This window comes from Mobula birostris, chromosome 2 (genome assembly GCF_030028105.1).
Source record: "Mobula birostris isolate sMobBir1 chromosome 2, sMobBir1.hap1, whole genome shotgun sequence".
NCBI classification, from domain to species: domain Eukaryota; kingdom Metazoa; phylum Chordata; class Chondrichthyes; order Myliobatiformes; family Myliobatidae; genus Mobula; species Mobula birostris.
Genome location: NC_092371.1, coordinates 199,492,593 through 199,517,016, shown reverse-complemented (window position 1 = coordinate 199,517,016; position 24,424 = coordinate 199,492,593). Strand labels below are relative to the sequence as shown.

Genomic DNA, 24,424 nt, shown 5'->3' with positions numbered 1-24,424 from the left:
TAAGGGGTATTATGAGGCTATCAGGCAGGAAATTGGAGGCTTATATTGGAAACAGATGTTCTCAGGGAAAAGTACGGAAGAAATGTGGCAAATATTCAGGGGATATTTGTGTGGAGTTCTGCATAGGTACGTTCCAATGAGACAGGGACGTTATGGTAGGGTACAGGAACCGTTGTGTACAAAGGCTGAAATAAATCTAGTCAAGAAGAAAAGAAAAGCTTACAAAAGGTTCAGTGAGCTAGGTAATGTTAGAGATCTAGAAGATTATAAGGCTTATAGGAAGGAGCTTAAGAAGGAAATTAGGAGAGCCAGAAAGGGCCATGAGAAGGCCTTTGTGGGCATTAAGGATTAAGGAAAACCTCAAGGCATTTTACAAGTATGTGAAGAGCAAGAGGATAAGACATGAAAGAATAGGACCTATCAAGTGTGACAGTGGGAAAGTATGTATGGAACCGGAGGAGATAGCAGAGGTACTTAATGAATACTTTACTTCAGTATTCACTATGGAAAAGGATCTTGGTGATTGTAGTGATGACTTGCAGTAGACCGAAAAGCTTGAGCATGTAGATATTAAGAAAGAGGATGTGCTGGAGCTTTTGGAAAACATCAAGTTGGATAAGTCGCCGGGACCGGATGAGATGTACCCCAGGCTACTGTGGGAGGCGAGGAAGGAGATTGCTGAGCCTCTGGCGATGATCTTTGAATCATCAATGGGGACGGGAGAGGTTCTGGAGGATTGGAGGGTTGCGGATGTTTTTCCTTTATTCAAGAAAGGGAGTAGAGATAGCCCAGGAAACTATAGACCAGTGAGTCTTACCTCAGTGGTTGGTAAGTTGATAGAGAAGATCCTGAGAGGCAGGATTTATGAACATTTGGAGAGGGATAATATGCTTAGGAGTAGTCAGCATGGTTTTGTCAAGGGTAGGTCATGCCTTACGAGCCTGATTGAATCTTTTTGAGGTTGTGACTAAACACATTGATGAAGGAAGAACAGTAGATGTAGTGTATATGGATTCCTGCAAGGTATTTGATAAGGTACCCCATGCAAGGCTTATTGAGAAAGTAAGGAGGCATGGGATCCGAGGGGACATTGCTTTGTGGATCTAGAACTGGCCTGCCCACAGAAGGCAAAGAGTGGTTGTAGACGGGTCATATTCTGCATGGAGGCTGGTGACCAGTGGTGTGCCTCAAGGATCTGTTCTGGGACCCCTACTCTTTGTGATTTTTATAAATGACCTGAATGAGGAAGTGGAGGGATGGGTTAGTAAGTTTGCTGATGACACAAAGGTTAGAGGTGTTGTGGATAGTGTGGACAGCTGTCAGAAGTTACAGCGGGACATTGATAGGATGCAAAACTGGGCTGAGAAGTGGCAGATGGAGTTCAACCCAGAGAAGTGTGAAGTGGTTCATTTTGGTAGGTCAAGTATGATGGCAGAATATAGTATTAATGGTAAGACTCTTGGCAGTGTGGAGGATCAGAGGGATCTTGCGGTCCAAGTCCATAGGACACTCAAAGCAATTGCGCAGATTGACTCTGTGGTTAAGAAGGCGTACGGCGTATTGGCCTTCATCAGTTGTGGAATTGAATTTAGGAGCCGAGAGGTAATGTTGCAGCTATGTAGGATGCTGGTCAGACCCCACTTGAAGTACTGTGCTCAGTTCTGGTCGCCTCACTACAGGAAGGGTGTGGAAGCCATAGAAAGGGTGCAGAGGAGATTTACAAGGATGTTGCCCGGATTGAGGAGCATGCTTTATGAGAATAGGTTTAGTGAACTCGGCCTTTTCTCCTTGGAGCGACGAGGGATGAGAGGTGACCTGATAGAGGTGTATAAGATGACGACAGGCATTGATCGTGTGGATAGTCAGAGGCTTTTTCCCCAGGGCTGAAATGGTTGCCACAAGAGAACACAGGTTTAAGGTGCTGGGGAGTAGGTACAGAGGAGATGTCAGGGGTAAGTTTTTTATTCAGAGAGTGGTGAGTGCGTGGAATGGACTGCCGGCAACGGTGGTGGAGGCGGATACAATAGGGTCTTTTAAGAGACTTTTAGATAGGTACATGGAGCTTAGAAAAATACAGGGCTCTAGGTAAGCCTAGTAATTTCTAAGGTAGGGACATGTTTGGCACAACTCTGTGGGCCGAAGGGTCTGTATTGTGCTGTAGGTTTTCCATGTTTCTGTATTTCAAATCGGTCATGATCATATTGAATGGTGGAGTAGGCTTGGAGCTGATTGGCCTATTCCTACTGCTGTCTCCTTGGGTTCCCTTTCTCCTAGAGTAATTATCTAACACATTAGCTCCTAATGCAATAATTTAACCAACTGCTGCTGTATTTTTAATCAAGACAAAACGGAACATGCTTAAAATTTCAGCATGAAAGAATATTGAAAAAATGAAGTGGGTCATTTTAACCTAACATATCCAGTGTAAAACTGTCAGATCAGACAGACTGGGAATCTACACCTCACTTGTAGATTTGTAGCCAATTTGATCCTATCAATTTCTGTCTGGATGACTCAGGTTTAAATAATCCTGTGGATCTGCATTTATATAGTTTTATTTTCACAGTTTTTAAAAGGGTTTTAAAATACATTCTTTGTATGAATTACTTTGAACTCCGAGGAAACCTCACATGTACCGTTACATGTAGAGAGAAGGCATGAAAATATTTACAATACTTGTAAAAGCGTGTTTGTTTAATTAGTTTCAACTGCGTACAACCTCTGTTCTTGCAATTCATTCCAAAAGGCCTCCAATCTGACATCTAGTCAGCCAGTTCAGTCCAGATTTTTTAAAATTAGATTCATTTACATTTATTAATATTGCATGACTTGTTTAATAAAATGTGAAGGGCAATTAGTTTGATGTTCCATTTTCTTGGATAGACCCCTACACTGTGAAGTCAGGCAAACCAATTCCTTTCCTAAAAGGAATGAAACTTGTGATGAGACATGGTCCCTACGTGAAGCTGACTACATCTTTTCTCTTCATATCTTTGGCCCTTCAGGTAATCCTCCTGAATGTTTAAATCTGCATCATAAAAAGGATCATAATATTGCACTGCATTGAAAATGTAAGGAGTACATGAACAATACAGATGTATTTTTCCCAGTTTGTAATCATTCTAAGCAGCATGCTAATATTGCATTATTCTGGGTGATTTTTCCATGTTAAAGTTTCTATAAAATGTAAATTGTTTTCATCCTGTCATATATTTGCCAAGAAAAAAAATTAAATATTGCATCATTGCACAAATATTCTATTTGTTTAGGTAAAATTATTTATTAATGTAAAACTTATGGACGTTCTCCTTTGTTTGGATTTGAAGGAGAATCAATCGCATGTTATGTCTTTTTAATTTGACTATGATAAAATAAGTGAAGTTTATATTGAACCAATATTCATAAACTGTGACAATTACAATGTAGAAATAGCCAGTTCTCACTGATGAATTTGAGAAAAACTGCTGCAATTTCTGAAGTCCACACAGGTACATGTCCTCCCTGATACAACACAGTTCCAATCCTGAGGAATGATGATAACCCAACAGTTTGCAAGTCATAAATGTGGCATCTGGCAATGTATTCAAATAAAAACATAAGCCAACCAAGGGCAGTGTGTTGTTAAAACCAGTGTGCTTAACTCAACCATGTAGAGTTTTCAGCAAGTTCCAGTGGTATTGCTCCAAACCAAGTTCCCAATGGCGAAGGTCCAGCAGCCTCACCATAAAAGGAAAAGTCATCCTTCCAATCTCCCAAATGTTTCTTTGTTTGTACAGGCTATCCACAAGCTGGGTGTTCATAACCTGGGGAAAACCTATATGCTTGAGCTTAGACATCCCAAAGTTGCCAACCCACGCTTTCACAGGGTGTGATATTGAAGTTTTCACTAATGCAATCAACATAGAGATCACTGTCAAGCCATGAACCCAAACTATTACACATTTATGAATGAACAAGTCTTAAACTTTTACACATTTAGTCTCATCATTCCTGCCTAATGTTCTTGGTTCACCATTATAAGGAGCAAATCAGACATGAGTAACTTTATATACTGTATACAGCTAAATGCAGAAATTGCCAAGTTGCTACCGGAACAAAAACAGAAATTGCCTGAAAAACTGAGTAGGTCAGAGAACATTTATGGAGGGGAGAAAAAGTACTGTCTGAGTTTCAAGATCATGATCATTTGTATTTACTGTCTTTGTTGCAGGTTCCAGCATCAGCAATGGTTTTGTGTCAAGTTTCTACTGTAGTTGCTCTGGACTTCCAGAACTTATACTAAAACCAAACTTTGAAAAACATGAAATACATAAATTTCTTATTTATGCAATAGGCATTTAATCGTCATTCCTGAAAGTTGTCATGACAGATTGTTAACATCCAGATAATTCATAGTTATTGTATGGAAAGCTTCATTCACAATCAAAATTATAGAATAAAATCTTGTTCCTTTAGATAAGTATTGCTAGTTTAAGAAAGCATAAAATGTCTTTCCCTCTTTATTTTGCTTTCTGTACAATGATTTGCACTTACTCTTCCTATTTCGGAATGCACGAGTCATAAACCATTCTCCAATTGGATTATTTAAAGTCACTAAAGGGGTTCGGAATTTTAAAGTCACTAAAGTCCCAGATCCTAGAGAATGCCATAATTTATTTATTTCTAAACATAAACCAACAGGAAAGTTGTGGGCTAGTCTACACATAATGCTCATGTGATGCTTCGTTAATCAGCCCTGATATCAAAATTCAGGCTAATTTTTCTTCAGTTTATGATTTTCCCTTTAAATATTAAGTGTTTTGAAGTTTCATTGCCAAAATGATGGCTTGAGAAGCATATTGACAACTTTGCGCACATATTGTGTATATTATAATGAATTTACTTTCTCATTCACAGCTTGTAGAGGGGAATTTCGCTCTCTTTTGCACCTATGCTGTAGATCTGCGACATCATTTTCAAAATATCGTCCTTACAATTCTGGTATGTTTAATTTTAGCTTTTGTCTTGGCGTATACACTTACACATGGAGTTTATGTGAAGATGGTTCTGTTTCATGAAGCAAAGACAAAAGAAAATATTAATTCAAATCCAAAAGTATTTTAGAAACTAAATGCTGATGTTTAATGGGTGCTAAAGCTAGAACTAAAAATCCTGTTTACTTGTCTCTTCATAATCCTGCTGCAAATGATTGCTGTTCTTAAAACAAGCAGACACCAAGCAGACACGTCAGTGCTACTTGTATCAAAACATTCTATATAACACAATGGATGTTTATATGATATAGGAAATAATCTCAAAGCTATGCACACAATATGATTAAACTGGAACCTACTTTTAAACCTCAGTGAGTTGGAGACAATGCATCCTTTAGCCTGTGAAATAGGTGACGAAATTTTAATTTGCAACATGTTTAAAAACAAGAATGCTTACCAATAAAGTTATACAGGTCGTGTTTGTGTGCACCAGAATTAGAGGTAAAGGGATCCTGTAGTAGAGAGAAAGTGCTGATCATCCTGAAATTTGACAGGACTGGAAGAAGGATCTTCAGTTTTGACAAGACTGTAGATCGGGTTTGTCAATACTGTAGTGAAGGCATGGAGATAAAAAGAACTGCAGCAGGAATTTTGGAGTTTCGAAGGGATCAAAGGGATTTGGGAGCTTGAGGGATCATAACAAGTGTGCTGGCGGTTGACGGGACTTTAATGAGCATTGCAGGGTATAATAGGATTCCAGAGAGCATCCTGGATTGTGTTTGGCATTAAATAGGGATTCAAGGTTTTCAGGGAGGTGCAGTGAGGATCTTGGAACTCGATCGGACTGTAATGCTGAGCCTTAATTTTCGGCGAACTGTTGATAGAATTTTGGTGTTGAGAAGAAGTACAAAAAGGCTCTTGAATTTTCAGAGGAATATCATGATGACCTAGAGTTTGTTAGGCTGGTAGAAAGGATTCTAAAGCTTCACAGGAAATTAGATAGAACTGTTGTGAGAATCCTAGGATTAACAAGAATGTAGAGGATCTTGACTATTCCAAAGGCAGGAGCATGGATCATTCAGTTTCCCTGCAAAATCTTGAGGATCCAAAGAATGATTGGAATATTGGTAAAATCCTGGATTTTCAGAAAACTGTACTGAGGATTATAATGTTCGCCGAGCATCAATCACCAAGCTCTTGAACCAGCGGGGATAGCATCACCTCAACTTTGGTTGCGGGAACAGTTCAGTGATGGGGCAAGTGAAGGACTCACTTTCAAAGACTCTTCTCATGTTCTTGATATTTGATTAATAGAAAAACCATAACCATAGAAACTACAGCACAGAAACAGGCCTTTTGGCCCTTCTTGGCTGTGCCGAACCATTTTCTGCCTAGTCCCACTGACCTACACATGGACCATATCCCTCCATACACCATATCCCTCCATACACCTCCCATCCATGTATCTGTCCAACTTATTCTTAAATGTTAAAAAAGAACCCTCATTTACCACCTCGTCTGGCAGCTCATTCCATACTCCCACCACCCTCTGTGTGAAGAAGCCCCCCCTAATGTTCCCTTTAAACTTTTCCCCCCTCACCCTAAACCCATGTCCTCTGGTTTTTTTCTCCCCTTGCCTCAGTGGAAAAAGCCTGCTTGCATTCACTATATATATATATATATATATATATATATATATATATATATATATATATACCCATCATAATTTTATATACGTCTATCAAATCTCCCCTCATTCTTCTACGCTCCAGGGAATAAAGTCCCAACCTATTCAACCTTTCTCTGTAACTGAGTTTCTCAAGACCCGGCAACATCCTTGTAAACCTTCTCTGCACTCTTTCAACTTTATTTATATCCTTCCTGTAATTTGGTGACCAAAACTGAACACAATACTCCAGATTTGGCCTCACCAATGTTATACAACCTCATCATAACATTCCAGCTCTCAATACTTTGATTAATAAAGGCCAATGTACCAAAAGCTCTCTTTACGACCCTATCTACCTGTGACGCCACTTTTAGGGAATTTTGTATCTGTATTCCCAGATCCCTCTGTTCCACTGCACTCCTCAGTGCCTTATCATTAACCCTGTATGTTCTGCGTTGGTTTGTCCTTCCAACATGCAATACCTCACACTTGTCAGTATTAAACTCCATCTGCCATTTTTTAGCCCATTTTTCCAGCTGGTCCAAGTCCCTCTGCAGGCTCTGAAAACCTTCCTCACTGTCTACTACACCTCCAATCTTTGTATCATCAGCAAACTTGCTGATCCAATTTCCACATTATCATCCAGATCATTGATATAGATGACAAATAAAAATGGACCCAGCACTGATCCCTGTGGCACACCACTAGTCACAGGCCTCCACTCAGAGAAGCAATTCTCTACCACCACTCTCTGGCTTCTTCCATCGAGCCAATGTCTAATCCAATTTACCACCTCTCCATGTATACCTAGCGACTGAATTTTCCTAACTAACCTCCCATGCGGGACCTTGTCAAAGGCCTTACTGAAGTCCATGTAGACAATATCCACTGCCTTCCCTTCATCCACTTTCCCGGTAACCTCCTCGAAAAACTCCAATAGATTGGTCAAACATGACCTACCATGCACAATGCCATGTTGACTCTCCCTAATAAGTCCCAGTCTATCCAAATGCTTGTAGATTCTGTCTCTTAGTACTCCCTCCAATAACTTACCTACTACCGACGTTAAACTTACCGGCCTATAATTTCCCGGATTACTTTTCGATCCTTTTTTAAACAACAGAACAACATGAGCCACTCTCCAATCCTCCGGCACCTCACCTGTAGACAGCGACATTTTAAATATTTCTGCCAGGGCCCCTGCAATTTCAACACTAGTCTCCTTCAAGGTCCGAGGGAACACCCTGGCAGGTCCCGGGGATTTATCCACTTTAATTTTCCTCAAGACAACAAGGACCTCCTCCTTTTCGATCTGTACAGTTTCCATGATCTCACTACTTGTTTCCCTTAATTCCATAGACTTCATGCCAGTTTCCTTCGTAAACACAAACACAAACAACCTATTTAAGATCTCCCCCATTTCCTTTGGTTCCGCACATAGCCGACCACTCTGATCTTCAAGAGGACCAATATTTGCACAGTTCATTGTCTTTTGCACTTTGGTTGTTTTCCCATCCTGTTGGGTGCAGTTTTTCATTGATTCTATTGTGTTTCTTGGATTACTATATGTGCCACAAGAAAATGAATCTTAGGGTTGTATATGGTGACATATATGCACTTTGATAATACATTTCCTTTGAACTTTGAAGACTACAATGAGGATCCAGGAGGCAGCCAGTACTGCAGCGGTAACCCTTGAACTTCATGGATTTTTAGAAAGAATCCTGAACTTTTACAGAAATTGGATAGGATGCTGAAATTCAACAAGACTGTAGTGAGGATCCAGGAATTTGAGGAGAATTATTTTAATCCCCAATATTTAAAATAACTTGAATTACATTAGGGAAAATGCAGAAAATTCCTGATTGGGTGGTGAATTTCCAGCTTAACTTAATTTCTGGAAACAATGTTTTTGTTACAATAGTACTTTGCTCATAATTATCAATTGCACACCGTCATTACTGCCCATGTAGACTGATTGAATTACCAACTTACAGGTATCTACTGCTGTAGCCATCCCATTCTGGCAGTGGTTTCTACAGAGATTTGGGAAGAAAACTGCAGTTTACTGTGGCATTACTGTATGTATTGAAATACTTTTATTTCTAATTTTTGTTATATAGATCTCTTTTTTTGCTGCCATAACACCTTACAAAAGGCATTTGTATATCCGGGGGGTTAAGTTTCTCAATTTTCCATTCTGCGCAGTCAGATTAGAAAGAGAAAGGTTGTTATATTTGACTGAGAAGTGCTGCATCTACCTTGGACAAAAAGGAAATTCAGTAGTTATGTCATCCTTTTGCAAGTGAAAAGGAAGGAACTGGAATATCATTCTTTTCCCGCGTTCTGCTCCTGCCCTGCCATGGAAGTTATAGACATTGGGCTGTTTGACCGACTGCCATGTCATTTAGAAGAAAGTATAGCAATGTTCCCTCTAACTTGTAAAGACTAGTGTGCGCAAAAACCTTGTGCTGTAGGATTTTTTACCCAATGACAACAACATGTGCGCACTGAATTTTTAAGTGGAAGTAAACCTGAAGCTATTCTAAGGATAAAAAACTACCAAGTCCAGTGTGTTGTTCATTGTTTAAAATAAATAAAATCAACTACAAATAAGAACTTTGATCTCCTCAGAGTTTGACCATTTTCGCTCTCGTTCATCTGCCCTCTCTCAAAACATGTGCAGCAGGCCTGTAGCGGGTAATGAAGGATTTTCTCACAGGAGATTTTGCATACAGTCCATATGCGATTTACTTGCTAAATGACACTTTCAAAAGTTAAGTTTCCAAATATTACAAACAAGGGAAAATCTGCAGATGCTGGAAATCCAAGCAACACACACACACGAAATGCTGGAGGTACTCAGCAGGCCAGGCAGCATCTATGGAAAAGAGTAATGTCGACGTTTCGGGCCAAAACCCTTCAGCAGGACCCTTCCAAATATTACTCCACTTCTTCCTCCTTGCAAATTCTCCAGCAGCTTTAGCATCATGACAGTACTCACAGTAACACCAGCTTCTGTATCGTACATAAATATTTCTCGTAGCTGCATGTTCCTGACCTCATGAGCTTTCAGTGTAGCAGTTTCTACTGTTTCATTAAGCCATTCCGCTTTAAATAAACTAACAGTTCTTTTGCGCTTCACACCCTTTGCTTCTTTGGAATTGGACATAGTGAATCAATAATTTCTATGATAAAAAAGGTATAAACAAGCCAGTTCTAAAATCTGCAGACAAATCATTGCAAACTCCATGTTATCAGCACCATTCACATCAGAAACCAGAAAAGGAAATGTAATTGTGTACGATTGGTAATATAATTAACATGCCAAGGGGTTAGAGGGTGACAACCTTTTGTGTGCAGTTTAAATTCCTTTGAGCACTCAGTTCTGGTCACCTCAACACAGGAAGCATGTGGATACTATAGAAAGAGTGCAGAGGAGATTTAAAAGGATGTTGCCTGAATTGGAGGGTTACCTTATGAGAATAGGTTGAGTGAATTTGACCTTTTCCCCTTGGAGCAATGGAGGATGAGAGGTGACCTGATAAAGGTTTATAAGATGATGAGGATCATTGATCTCTGAGCACATTATTTGAAGTTCTGCGAACTATTTTATCTCTAACCAGCGAGTTTCTAAAAACTCCAACTAACACCTAGTTTTTGGTCACAGGAAAATAACTTGCATCTTTCAAACATAATGCTTTTACCTGGGACAAAATACTCTTCAGATGTTTTCTTCTGAGTGTCCAATGTAAAGTCTGTGTCAATTTGAAAGCTGTTGTAGATATCCAAAGCATTTTCTCCAATTACTTGTAGAAAGATACTTCCAAGTTTTCATCCCCGCTTCATGGCTAAATATATACTGAATAGCTGTTTGAAGAGTTTCCAGATACAAGTTAGATTGCTGGTAAACTGCATAGGTGTGGGAGGACTTGGGTTATCCATTATGGGGATTTTCGGTGCTCTCACCTTAATCTCATGATGAATTTCTGGACACAATGTGCTCAGTTGCATCACTGGCCGCTAACCTCACTTGCTTTAGTACAGTTTTTTTTCTGGTGGAACTAGCGTCTCGTGGTGCTCGTGGAGTTCATTTATCTTCCATTTTCAGTCCTCTCACCGACTTCTGACACTGTTATATTTGTTCTTAATGAAGACAAACAGCGTGGGTAAAAACACTAACACATTCTTATTTGAGACACTCCAGGAATGGCTTCTCCTCGGCCTGAACGCGTCCCAGGCAGCTCACCAACATCACTTCCTGTTGCAGGTGAACCACCCACATTGCACAGTGGGAACTAAAATTCTTCATTATTATGTACACACATAATAACACAAGGAGGAAGGGGGGAAGGTGTCAGTATAGAAAGCCGGGAAGTGATAGCTAAGTACATTTCCCTGCACTCACACAACGGTCCAGCAGAGGTCAGCAGCAGCAATATCCCTGCCAGACGCACTTTCCATCATTGGCCCGTCCATTATATTCAGCTCAGCCCCGATAAGGTTTGAATAATTCAGCAGAAACAAGAACTAAATCTGGCTTTGTTATAATTTAGTTGTAGCTCTGTTTGGTTAAACATTTAAGGGCTGAGACAAATGTGGATAACTTTAACTACAGGGCTGGAATTTAGACCGGCTGGATTTCTGTTCTGAGTAAGATCTGGTTCAAAGTCTCAGTGGAAAGGGCAATAAATGCGTGTCACTGAAGGGACATAGATGCAGAATATTCAAATGTTCAGTATCAGAGGAATTGTCTATGCGTTTGAGTAACACTGCACAACAATGCCCTGTGCAACCTACCTTCATGTGCTTAGCAAAGAAAATCAACGATGGATAGAAAATAGTTCAGCACTTTGAAGTAAATGTCACAGGGGAACATCAATGTAACATTGCAAACTTGCTCATTTTGTTGTATTCTCTCCTGTTTACAGTGGATTATTCCGTTTTTAATCATGATGGTTTCCCTGACAAACAATCCGATTGTTTCCTATATGGTAGCAGTCTCCTCAGGTCTGAGTGTGGCTTCGTATTTCCTTTTGCTTTGGTAAGTACCTGGGACTTATTTACCTGACTTGGGATTCATGCATCCAGTGGTCAACTTGATGACTGTTCCTCACGTGTAAACACGTTCATTGACCCAATACACTTTTTCTTACTGATAATTTCACACTGCAAAACTTGCTTTTCCACAAAATAGTCTCTCTTAATCTTACTTTTACAATCTGACTCAAAATTAGAATATGCAACAGAGAATAATCAATCAGTTTTCTAACTTGTATCTGAAAAGTTTCTTTTCATGAGTTTGCAATGGAAGTTCTAATTAATTATAGCACATATTCCCAAATTTATGTTGGAGACAGAGGTGAAGTCCAAGCGGGTTCTACCTCAGACCTTGCATTTCATCATTTTTCCAGGATTCAGTGACAGAACTCACTCTCCACCACATCAACCTGCCATATTTGGGGAAGTTCACAGGATATGGCTAAATTAAATAATTTAGAACATTTGTAGGGCTTGATGGTAATCAATAATTGATGCAAAGGCCTTTGGTGGCCACAAAAAAATCTAGGTAAATTTTTCCATAAAGATGACTCATAGTTTTATGAGACATCTTCAACTTCCTCTCTCAAAACTCTGTTAAGCTACCTTTTCTGTTATAAGGGGAACATTCCCAGTTTCTCCACTGTCATGTGACCCTCACCACTCATCTCCTCAGTATCCTTCCTAAGGCCTTATTGAAGTTTAGTACTCAGAATTATGCACATTAATCTAACAGATCTAATCAGAGGATTGTAAAGGTTTATCATTAGTTCCAAAGGACCCTTTTTGTAACATTTTGGTATTCCTTACATTTTTTTAAGCCTTATCAATTTGCCCTGTCATCTTCATGAATTAGTGAATATCAGGGCCCTCTACTTTCCTGCTGTCCCTCCTCCAGCCTCAAAATCAAAGTTCAAAGTAGATTGTTGAATCAGTTCAGAGAGGTGGTGAATGAAATTATCCATGCCGATTGAGGAGTCTGATGGGTTTTAGGGTAATAAATGGTCCTGATCCTGGTGATGTGGAATTTAAGGCTTCTGTACCTCCTGCCCAAAGGTAATAGTGAGAAGAGGGCCCAGCCCAGATGGTGAGGGTTTTAGATGATGATGATGTTGTTTTCTTGTGGCAACAATCCTTGTAAATATATTCAATGGTGGGGACTAATGGACTAATTTTATCTGTATATACAAAGTATCTGGGATACTTTCTTACTTTTCTTCTAATATTTGTATATCTGTGTACTTGTGATGCTACGTTGACACTGTAATTTCTTTTGGAATCAATAAAGTATCTCTCTATAATATTGTCGCAGGTAAGATAATCCATTAATCTATGAGAATACTCTGTAACAGAAACTTTTTATATTTCTTATATTACCTTATGACACAAAAGTCGAATATTTGGCTTCTTACGTTTTCAGGAGTCAAGAATATAGGAAACTATTAACTCAAATCCAAACTGGTTTAGGATCTAGATGTGGCTATTTGATGGTGCTGAACCTGGAGCTGAAAATCCTGCTCATTTGTTTCTACTATGTTGCTGCAAATACTTATTGGTCTTAAGAACAAACAGTGTTACTTATCATGTCAAAATATTCTGCATGTCAGCATGAGTGCTCATATGATATAAGAAATAATTTCAGGGCTACTTGTGCATAATGATTCAACAGAGAACCACAGTAGGACCTGAGTATTTTAGAGGCTAAATTATAGAATTGGTACACTACCCTATTAAAAAGCTGCATTAGGGTGGCACTTTACCAATAGGTAATTTTTTTTTACCTTGCCGCATTTTAAAAATCAGCATATTTCACAAAAGGCAAAGATTGGAAGTTTGACTCATCAAATCTATCTCAGTTCTTAGAATATTTCCATCAACTCATAGTGCCACCTATTTCCCTGTAACCTATTCTTGTTAGGAGGAGAGTTCCAGGAATTCGGCTGAGCAATGAATGATGAAGTAAAGGCAAAATATTTCTAAGTCAGAGGGCAACTTCAAGGTAATTGGGCCAAACAGCATTGTGGGTGTATCCACACCTCAAGGGCTAAAGTAGGATCAGGAAGGCAGTTTACCGCCACCTTTTCGAGGTGGCTTAGACGGCAAAGTCCACATTTTGTGAATAAATAAATTACTACTACTACGTCGACTCAGGCCTAGGGGGCCAGCATCGGGCACGATGACGGACTCTCCACTTCTCCCTCTCCCTCATCAGTGTGTTCAGTTCATCTACATTAGCCGCGCCGCTGTCTTCTAGGAGCGTGTTGACCATAGTCTTGGGAGGGTGCCCAGGGTTCAACCTCCCATGCTTGGGCTCCCATATGATGACTAGGCTGGCAGGTAGCTCGGGGTGGCGTAGACAGTGCCCCGCTAGTTGCAGTCTTCTCGCCTCGATTTTAGTGGTGAGCATCGGTAGGTCGTCATAGAGCTCAACGTTCATCATGTGCTGTTGCCAACTCACGTCAAGAGCCATCCAGAGCATTCGTGTATAGCAACCACCTAGAGACTTCCGCATAGTCTTGGCGACTGTCCACGTCTCGCATCCGTACGTGAGAATGGACTCTATGACTGCTATGAAGATCCTCTTTTTAAGCCCTCTGGTCAGGTTCGACTTCCAGATTTCCTTCATGTCGTTCATAGCCCTCCACGCTAGTACCTTCCGTATCTTCATGTCCTTCTCCGAACTCATCAAACTTGACCCAAGGTACTTGTAGTCAAAGACTTTCTTAATGGTATCATTCTTTACGGTTTCGAGAGTACCTTCGTCACAGATAAATGCCATGTACTCTGTCTTCTTAGCATTTAGGTGAAGTCCAACTTTATTGCACTCAATTTCCACTTTTGTCAGTAGCTGCTGTGCTTCCTCCATCTGGTCAGAGAGCAGAACTATGTCATCTGCAAAATTGAGATCTGTGAGCGTAACTGGTCTGACCCTTTTGGTTCACCCTGGTTTTATGGTAAAACCAAGCTGAAAAGATCACGAATAAATAAAAAGCGTGGATTAAAAATCATGCAGCATCTATGGGTGTTGTAGGTCAACGAGGCTGTTCAGAAACTTGTAGACTGTTACTCCTTTGCTGCCCTTGTCCTAGCTGGAGGAGGTTGTGGGTTTGGAAAGTGTTGTCTATGGAGCCTTGAGGTGCTGTAGTGCATTGCATGGACAGTACAATTTGCTGCCACTATGCATTGGTGGGGTAGTGAGTGAATGTCTGAATGGGATGCCTATCAGGTAGGTGACTACATCTTGCATGCCGTTGAGCTTTCTGAGGGTTGTTGAAGCTGCATTCATCCAGGCTGGTGCATGTAGTGCCGATGCATTTAAATGTCACGAAAAGGCCTTCAACAGCATGTACTGTCAGAAAGTTATGGGGGTGATCCAGGGTACGGCACTTTAATTTTTCTCTCTGCAGTCTACACATCACTTGTGGCTCACTGACCGATCCTTAGGAGCAAGATGGGATGATAGTTTAGTGTGGATGTAGGGCTAAGGTGGGGGCAGAAGCAATTCAGAGGCTGATCATCTGAAGCATCATCCAGTCCGTTTCCTTTTCAAAAAAGGTGACACAAAACAGAAGCAAGAATAAATCAGCAAATTTAAAATTGCTGTCATCGATTCAAAATGTTACATAAAATCTATTTTTTCTTGAATTAAAATACTGCAAAATTTTAAGATGTTTTTGCACAATAGACAAGATGCACCACTTATCACTCAAGTAATTTCAAAGCCCTTTCCAACTTATTGATATCAATCAAAAAGATCAATTCTTATTTGAAGAATGCTTGGCTATTTTATAAATAGCATATTTATACATGTTTTATTGGAAAAATTATTCTATTTTGAAGTTTAAATAATGGAAAAGCAATAGAATTTCTACTCACCTTGCACATGTCATAATCTTGACAGGTCTGACAAACCAGTTTGGTGCGATGATGGATTGGTTGCTGATAAAAATGTTAAAAAAGTGAGGAAAAATGACAGATTATCTCCTCACCTCAGTGTCAGTCTCAGATGATTTATGGGTACAGGCCTTCAGAAAGAATGTTCCTTGTCAGAAAGAAACCACAAAAGCTGTTTTTAAACTTGTTCTGTTGGTGGGCACTGTGGGATATTCTCATGAGCTGTAACAGGACAGACACTCAAGCTTGTCACACACAATGGAATACTATTTTTCAAAGTAGCATCTAGTCAGCATTACCACCCTCTTCACTCATGGTAAATGAAAACTTCTACACCACAGATGACAGATGCACCACCATGTAAAGAACTTGTTGGCATTCTACTACATCATTGTTTGCAAGTGCATTATATAAAAGATCTATTTGTTTCTCATTTCAGGTCTTTGCTTCCTGATGTGGTGGATGATTTTAGACTTCAAAACCCATTCATAAAAGGATTAGAACCTATATTTTGTTCATTTTATGTTTTCTTCACCAAGCTTGCTGCCGGAGTTTCTCTTGGGTTCTCTACACTTAGCCTTGAGTAAGTATTTCGGATACATATTTCAAGGTGCTTCAGAATCAGATTTATTATCATCCACTTACATTATATGGTGTGAAATTTGTCAAGCAGCAGCAGTAAGAAAAATAACTTCTCTTTTAAAACACATTCTCATTAATTCTCAGTCTCACTAAATAGAATGAGAACACAGTGAAAAGGAGTACTTTTTAAACTTTGTGAAATGTGGATAAGAATATCTCATGTATGCAGATGTAGAATTCACACCCATGAGCATTAAGCAAGGTGCAGAGTGAAGATCTATGTCATCTGGCCCATCTTAGTCCTACCCTGCATCAATACCATATCCGCTACCTTGGATCATGGCTTTTTTTCCTGTCCATTCACACTGATGCAGCACCATTCAGAGGAAAGGCAGTAAGATGATACATTAAAGGCACCTTCAGAAATTAACTGTGGCACTGAGCAGTCTGCCTCTGATTTTCGCTCAAGTTTAGTAATTTGGGCAAATTCAAAGGGCATTGTATTAGAATTCTGATGATTTCATTGCATCCACAGTTAGCAGACACAAAACCTGCACAGCATTCTGATTTGATATTTAATAGTAGTTTTGCTTTGACATCAATGATCTACCTCATGTGAGAAAGTTAATATTACAGTTCCAATCCCAAATATCTGCAATCAGAATTCTTCAATGTGAAAAATGTACATGAGAGAATAGATGCCCTGAAGGCTTGATAGTGAGCACTGTTTGTGTCTTAGCTTTGCAGGCTATGAAACGGGAGTGTGCTCTCAGCCACCCCCTGTGGCTTTCACCCTAAAGCTGTTGGTGGGGGCAGCGCCCACCGGACTGATAATCATTGGATTATTGATATTCCAGTTCTACCCAATAACAGAAGAAGTCCGAATGAGAAACAAATTGGCACTCCAAGAGCTAAGGTACGTACTTATTATAGAATTGTTTGATCAAAGCAAAGAGGCAGTGGGGGAACAAGGCCTGATTGTCCCATGTTTGTTCCAGAAGTAAAAATTCCACCGAAGTGATACGATCAAGTGAGTGGTGCCACATCCACAATTCAATATACTCCCCACTCGCTGTTCATTTTGTTCAAGTAAGCAAAACCAAAGGGTGGGAGGGTAGTGCGGTGCAAGTGATTATTAGACCCAGATTCATGATAAAAGTACATCACATGCAAAATGCAAGGGATGCTCAGCAAGGTCAGGTAGTATCTACAGAGGAGAATCTCAGTCAATGCATAGGAGATGTTTAATTTGTTATACATCGCATGGTCTGTATGTAGAACTTCTTCAGAAACTGAAATGGAGTTAATTTAATACATTAACTTCGACTATATATAGAAGATTCATTGATCATTTTTCTAAACAAAAGGCCTTCTTTTGATGATAATGCAAGTACAATGCTTTTATTCTGTGTAATAAGTGTAATCGGCTTCATCAATGGAAGTCCTACCACAGCTCAATACAGGAATCAAATTAAGAGAAAATAGGTGTATGATCTGACTCTGAAACATCACAGAGTCTCAGATTTATGGTTGCCTAGTAACAGACAGCAGCCAAGATGGCAATAATGGACTTTCTGATTGGTGCCTTATTGCTGACTAAAATTATTTTTGTGCAAGGCTTTTTTCCTGCAATTACAGTTGTCCCTTATGAAAACCATTGTGAATTCCTATCATTAAGCAGAAGCTGAATTATTTATCACCAGCTCAAGAACTCTGGGGCCAGAGAGTGTAAGATATTACTAGCTTAACATATGCCTATATTTAATTACCATTTCAGTTTCTGATCATGATACAAGGCAGGGAGAAACCTACTTCTGCAGGCTGTGTTGGTGTGACCACACCTTAACTCTGCATCACACAGCTTTAATCCTTGATCACCACACCAATACAGCCCTGAGCTAGAACATCTTATGTGTAGTACTGGGAGTAGGTTCACTACTCTTTGGAATACTGACTGAAAGTCCTCCCTGTGATGAAGGGTGTTTGGGCAGTGGCTGGATGTTGCTTGATCAGTTTTGCTGTCCATGAGGCAATTTTGTACTATTTGCACCATTTGTGAAAAGAGTGCATAGGAAGACAAACAAAAACAGGACCAGGCTGATACCTGCTCTGGCTTCAATCAGATTGTAGATGATTTTTTAAAAATCTCAGCAACACTTTCCTATGCAAAATCCATAGCTCTTAATTCCCTTAATATCTAAAAATCTACAAATCTTCACCCTGAATATATTCAGTCACTGAGCTTCCATGGCCCTCCAAATGAAGAAATTCACTATCTTCCAAATGAAAAAACCATTCAGTCCTGAACTGTTTATCCCTAAACTTGAGATTGCACATTTTTCCCAACACAGGAGAAATATCAACTCTACATCTATGTGCCAAGCCCAGTGAGAATTTGAATGAGAACACACCTCATTTTACTAATCTCACAAGGGAATAGTACTACTCTGCTTAATCATTCTTCATTTGATAAGCCACCATCCCAGGAACCTTTGTTGTACTCTCTCTATTGCAAGTAATAAGGGTTTAAGTAAAGAATATTTGTGATTAGGGCATCTAATTATTATATTCAGAATTCTAAATATACCATTAAAATCAATATGTGATTAATGCTAGAAGATGCTGGAAGTTAATTGGTACAAAACTGCAAACAGGTGCTGAACAGTGGATGTGCTAATAAGATCTGCTTGCAAACTTGGAGGCAGCATGCAATTTTAGGTCTATTTGCTAAATATGATCATTTTAAATTACCTGAAAGTGTGAAAAACATTTGGGTTTGTTATTTAAATGCTGAAAGAATTCATAGGGCAGTACCAGGTCTACACACTTAGAGTACTTCCGCAGAAAGTCACATGGCAATGCCAGTGGTACGATCACTCGAGTTGGGTATGAAGTTCTCCTGAGTGATTAACTATTGATGGGTCTTCAAGTGACTGTAGAGGCAGATCTGGGATCCACATATTCTGGTCAGTCTGGGCAAGTGTAAGTGGTGGCTGTGGTTCGTTGTTAGGTCTTTTGGCTATTCAGTCTCTCCTTCCACAGCTGCTGCTTGTTCTGTGAGGCACAGCGGAGGTCGCTCTCATGTAGCGTAGCTCCCTCTCAAACAGACTTCCTCCGGATGTGTCTATGGAGTGCAGTGCCTTCCCAGATTTTAGATGTAAATGTTGAATTTCTTCAGGATGATTTTGATGTTATCTTTGAAGCCTTTTCGCTGACCTTCCTTCAACTGGGAGTAAGGGATCTGTCTGAGGAGCAGGAGTTAGGTATTGCTTGCAGTTAGTATTACTTTACATGATGGAGATACTGTTCTTGTTGGCTTCCTCCAGTATACTGGTGTCCTTCCAGCTGATCCTCAAAATCTTCTGCTAACTATTTTTGGTGATATTGTTCCAGGGCTTTCAGGTGCCTATTGTATGTGATCCTTGATTCAGCTCCATATTGTAATGTAGGAAGTACAACTGCTTTAAAGACCAAAAGTTTTGTTTGGACCTGTATGTCATGGTCTTCAAAGACTCTTTTCCTTAATCATAAATAGGCTCCATTAGCAAGACTCAGGCTGTGGTTGATCTCCAAGTTGGTGTTTGCTTTTGAGGAACGCTGCCAAGTGGTCTACATTTTTAAGGGCGATATTGTCAAGTTTTATCAGGGCTGGGATAAATAGCTGGTTGGGTGGTAGCTGATACAGGACCTGTATTTTTTTTTAAATATTCTAAACAAGACCCAGGGCCCTATATGCCTTGGCAAAGGCTTTCAGGATATATTGGAGGTCTTCTTCAGAGTGCACTGGCGATGGTGTTGTCATTCCCATACTGAAGCTCCATGATAGAGGAGGTGCTGACCTTGTTCTTGGCCTTGAACCAGTTGGGGTTGAAAAGCTTGTTGTCCATTCTAGGCATGATTGAGATTCCCTGTGACCAGTTTTGGCCACTGAAGTGAAGAATGGCAGCAATAAAGATGGCAAATAGGGTGGGTGCAATGACAGTGAACCACCAAGTCTCTGGCATATACTATCAAGACATGGCTGCCCTGACAAGTACTTATGAATACTGAGGCTACTACACTCTGTCTAACTCCTTTGTTAACAAGGAAGTGTTCTGATTCTACTGCTGAGTGCTGTGACTGACATACCATCATATAGTAGCCTCAGTATTCATAAGTACTTGTCAGGGCAGCCATGTCTTGATGCCAGAGAACTTGGTGGTCCACTGTACCAAATGCCTCTGTCAAATCTATGAGAGCCAAGTACAAAGCTCTTGTACTTTTTCATGGCGTTTTCATATAGTTGGCATGTCTGCGGTACCTCTAGATGGATGGACACCTCACTGTAATGCCTGGAGTACTACTTCAGATAGTGGAAGAAGTCAGTTGACAAGGATACATGCAAGCACTTTGCCTGATGTTGACAGGAGGGAGCTGCCTCTGTATTTGCCACAGGCTGCCTTGCCTCCCACTATTAGAGCATCCCTGAGCACCAAGGACAGTTATCCTTTTCCCAGATCTTTAGGAGCAGGGTATGTATGTGGTGCAGGAGTCCACCTTCTTGAGGATCACTGCTAGGACCAATCTTGGACCTCTTTCATACAGGGAGGTTCCCCCATGTCGTCCCTCACAGGTCTCGGCAGGATTTGGTTAATAACTTTTGGTTCAGCAGTACTCTTGTGGTTAAAAATTTCTTGAAAGAGTTCTCGTCATCAGTACATTTAGCAAGTTCTTCCCATCCTCTGAGTGCACAGGGTTTAATTCACTGTAACATGGACCATAGATTGCTTTGGTGGTACTGAAGAAACCTCTTGTGTCACCAGGGTGTGCCAGTCTCTGGATTTCTAGGGCTTTCTCAGTCGTCCACCGAGAATTCTTTAGCTCCCTCACACTGCTTTAGCTCTGGAGTAAGCTTCTCTTTTGGCCTGGCTGCTGTAGTCTTTTTGCCAGGCACAAGTGACTTTCCTTTTCTTGGAGATGGGTTGTCCCACCTCCATGTCATTATCATCAAACCAGTCCTGATGTTTTCTGGACTTGTACCCAAGAATGTTTTTGCAGGTTTGAGGATAGTGGATTTAAGCAGACCCCAGTGTTCTTCGATACCCTTTGGATATTTCCATTGGAGGTTTTCCCCAAACAGTCTCTCAAAGTTTAGCCTTGGCCTGGTCTGCTTCTTATGAACATTCCATTTTTCATGAGTCTGATGGATGTGGTGATGTAGATCAGGTGACGATCTCTCCAGCAGTCATCTGCGCCAAACATGGCCCTTGGTGGTCCCTAGCTTAGGCAATAATATAGCCAATAAGATTCCACTACTTAGATCAGAGGTACTCCCAAGATGCATTGAATTTATTTTTCTGGCATAAGAGTATGTTCTTGATAATAAGATTTTGCTCAGCACACATGATGAGAAGCAGTACTCCAGTTGAGTAGATGTTGCCAATGCTCCTTTCCTATGGTACCCTTCCAATAGATAGAATGGATGGCTCAGAGACCAAGTGAAAGGTTTGACTAGTAAAGGAGATCCTGAGTAGGAGGGATGTCATGAACCAACAGGGAGAGTGGAAGTACAAGAGTCACCCCACCTTCCTGTCCCACTCTCCTTTAAATGCTGATCATGTTTGCCTCCTATGCCTCTTAAGAGTCTCCTATCAAGGTGCCCCTGACCAAGCACCACTTACCCCTGATAAGCTGTTATAGAAAGTGTAGTACAGTATGCATTCATTTCGGATGGCATTCAGACTAAATGTTAACTGTTATTGGTAGTATTGATAATCCAGCCCAGAAATTCACAAAAAAATGCATTTCAAGAAACCTCCTCAAGTACTCAGCAGAAAGTAATATTAAAGGAAAAACTATATTTAAGCAGGGTGTAAGCAACACACACAAAATGCTGGAGGAATTGGCCCTGGTCTCGGCCTGAAACGTCGACTGTACTTTTTTTCCATAGATGCCTGGTCTGCTGAGTTCCTCCAGCATTTTGTCTGTGTTGTTTTGGATTTCCAGCATCTGCAGATTTTCTCTCGTTTGTGCTTAAGTAGGAACTTGGTTATTTCTTCACCTTAGCAGAGGACATTGGATCCAGCACAAAAGCCAAAGTGCTATGCAGGCTCGTTAATATCAGAAGGCACTGTAAGTAGGAATCAGCCCTATGTCTTTCTCCATACAGTAGAATAATGCAAGCTTCAACTCTTGTACAAATGTGGTAGATTGCTCTTAAAGCTGATTAAAATCATATCTCAACCTAGGAGTTCACTTCGGTCACCTTGATGGCACTTTAGCATTTGAAGTGTCCAGAATAAACTGTCCTGCTGAACTCAAGTTCAGCATGACAGAGACATGACAGGGACATTACAGATAGGATGCTTTTGCCAATGAGAATTTCGAATGAGGGCACATAGTTTCAAGATAAGGAGTGAGTCAATTAAAACTGACGTTCATAGAAACTTCTCCTCTCAAAGGGTGGTGAATCTCTGGAATTATCTGCTCCTGACAGTTGAGGAAGCTAGATCATGAGAATTACTTTAAAGTGGAAGTAGATATATTTTTGAGAGATGAGGGGATTAAGGACATTGGACATCTGGCATAGTGAAGGTATGGACCTGGGGTAGAGCTGCCACAATTATATTGAAAGGAGGGATGAGTGGCCTACACCTGCTACAATTTTCTTACATTCTTGTGTTTATGTTTAATGATTTCTTAAAAATTGGAACTTTCTAAAGAAAGAGAACAAATATTTTTATGAAAATCATTTTTAAAAAAACTGCAAATCTGAATTAAAAACAGAAAATGCCACAAGAACTCGGTATGTCCGGCATTACCTAGGGAAAAGGAAGCAAAGTTACCGTTTTGGGTCTGAGATCCTTCATCAGAATATCTCTAGGTTTTTTGTAATATAGACACAAAGCATTCTATATTTTATTTAAAAGAAATAGGAAATACAGAATTCTCAAGTGAGGCACAATGATGTGCACTGGATTGAGGGAGAGACTATGCTGGACTTTGAGTTGTGAACTGGTTCTACCATGTCTCTGCCCCTGCCTGTACAAAACTAAAGCTGGAATTTTTGCAGCTGTCTCCAAGTCCATTCTGACAACAGATGTAGGATTTTCAGAAATGTTGTCTCTTTCATCCTTTTTACAGTCAAACCTGAAAATATCCTAGCATGAAGTAATCCAAGTTTGGCTGTAGATAGGGCAAAATAGTATCAGCATTGTTCACCATGACAGTAGAACATTTCGAATCAATTTCCTTTTATCTTTGCCCAGGGTAGTTGCTTTCCAAACAGAAAAGAGCCATATCGCTGCCCCATTGAAGCAACCACCAGCTCCACATCTGCTACCTCCTGTAACAGACCTATAATGACATACTGGCAGAGGTGCCCAGCAGAAAGAGACTACTGAAATGACATCTGCTGATTGTGAATGCTCCTTCAGAACCACAGGAGCAGGTCAGCCAAAACCTGCTCACCTCATTTTCAGGGTTGAAGTCCACTTAAATCACTATGTTTAATGGAGTGTTTGGAAAAAGATATAATCGTATCTTAACACCTGGAAGCAAAATTAAATCCATAGAAACAGTTTTTCTCTAAAAAAAATTATGAAATGCAATTTCTCATGTAAATACTTAATGTACTCATCTGCTTTACAGGAACAACACGCAGAACTGTGATCATCAACTGAATGACATGCGGAGAATATTGTGACAAATATCAGGACTGAATATGACAATCATTTACAAGCCATAGATTCCAATGTCTGCAGGAATTGTTACTGCTGCAATATCTGTGTATATTACATAAACTGCAAAAGAATGCAAAGGCTATTGCAACAATTTATATTTTAATACACCTTATGCAGATATTTTTTAAACCTAAAACAATGAATTTATTCATATAGAGAAGCTGACAAAGTGTAGAAATGTAACATTGAGTAAAGGAATGTATAGTATTCACATATTCCCTTTTATTTAATGTTTTTCAAATTTTACTTTATTACTGAGTAACCACTAACATACTATTTATTATAAATTACTATAAATTGCATATTGCACATCAGACAGAGACGTAACAAAGATTTTTACTCCTCATGTATGTGAAGGATGTAAGTAATAAAGTCAATTCAATTCAATTCAGATTTTCAGAGATTTTTCATTTGAGAAGCATTGCTTTTCAATAGCAATAATTATACTTTTTAATAAATTATCCATGTTTTCAGAAGATTGTAAATATTTGGAGAATAAAATGGAGGTTTTATATTCTTAAGTAAGGAAATACTACAAGAAATAT

General features: G+C 39.8%; 1 protein-coding gene across 1 annotated transcript in view; it reads left to right on the top strand.

Moving 5' to 3' along the window:
• mfsd2b (MFSD2 lysolipid transporter B, sphingolipid) overlaps nucleotides 1-24,147 on the top strand; it is a 111,701-nt gene extending 87,554 nt beyond the window's left edge. The window contains exons 8-14 of the mRNA XM_072251305.1: nucleotides 2,884-3,005; nucleotides 4,897-4,980; nucleotides 8,640-8,723; nucleotides 11,574-11,686; nucleotides 16,016-16,159; nucleotides 16,898-17,074; nucleotides 23,788-24,147. Coding sequence (XP_072107406.1) covers nucleotides 2,884-3,005; nucleotides 4,897-4,980; nucleotides 8,640-8,723; nucleotides 11,574-11,686; nucleotides 16,016-16,159; nucleotides 16,898-17,074; nucleotides 23,788-23,842 — 779 coding nt within the window. The 3' untranslated portion in view covers nucleotides 23,843-24,147. The remainder of the gene's footprint in view (nucleotides 1-2,883; nucleotides 3,006-4,896; nucleotides 4,981-8,639; nucleotides 8,724-11,573; nucleotides 11,687-16,015; nucleotides 16,160-16,897; nucleotides 17,075-23,787) is intronic.
• The last annotated feature ends 277 nt before the right edge of the window (nucleotides 24,148-24,424 follow it).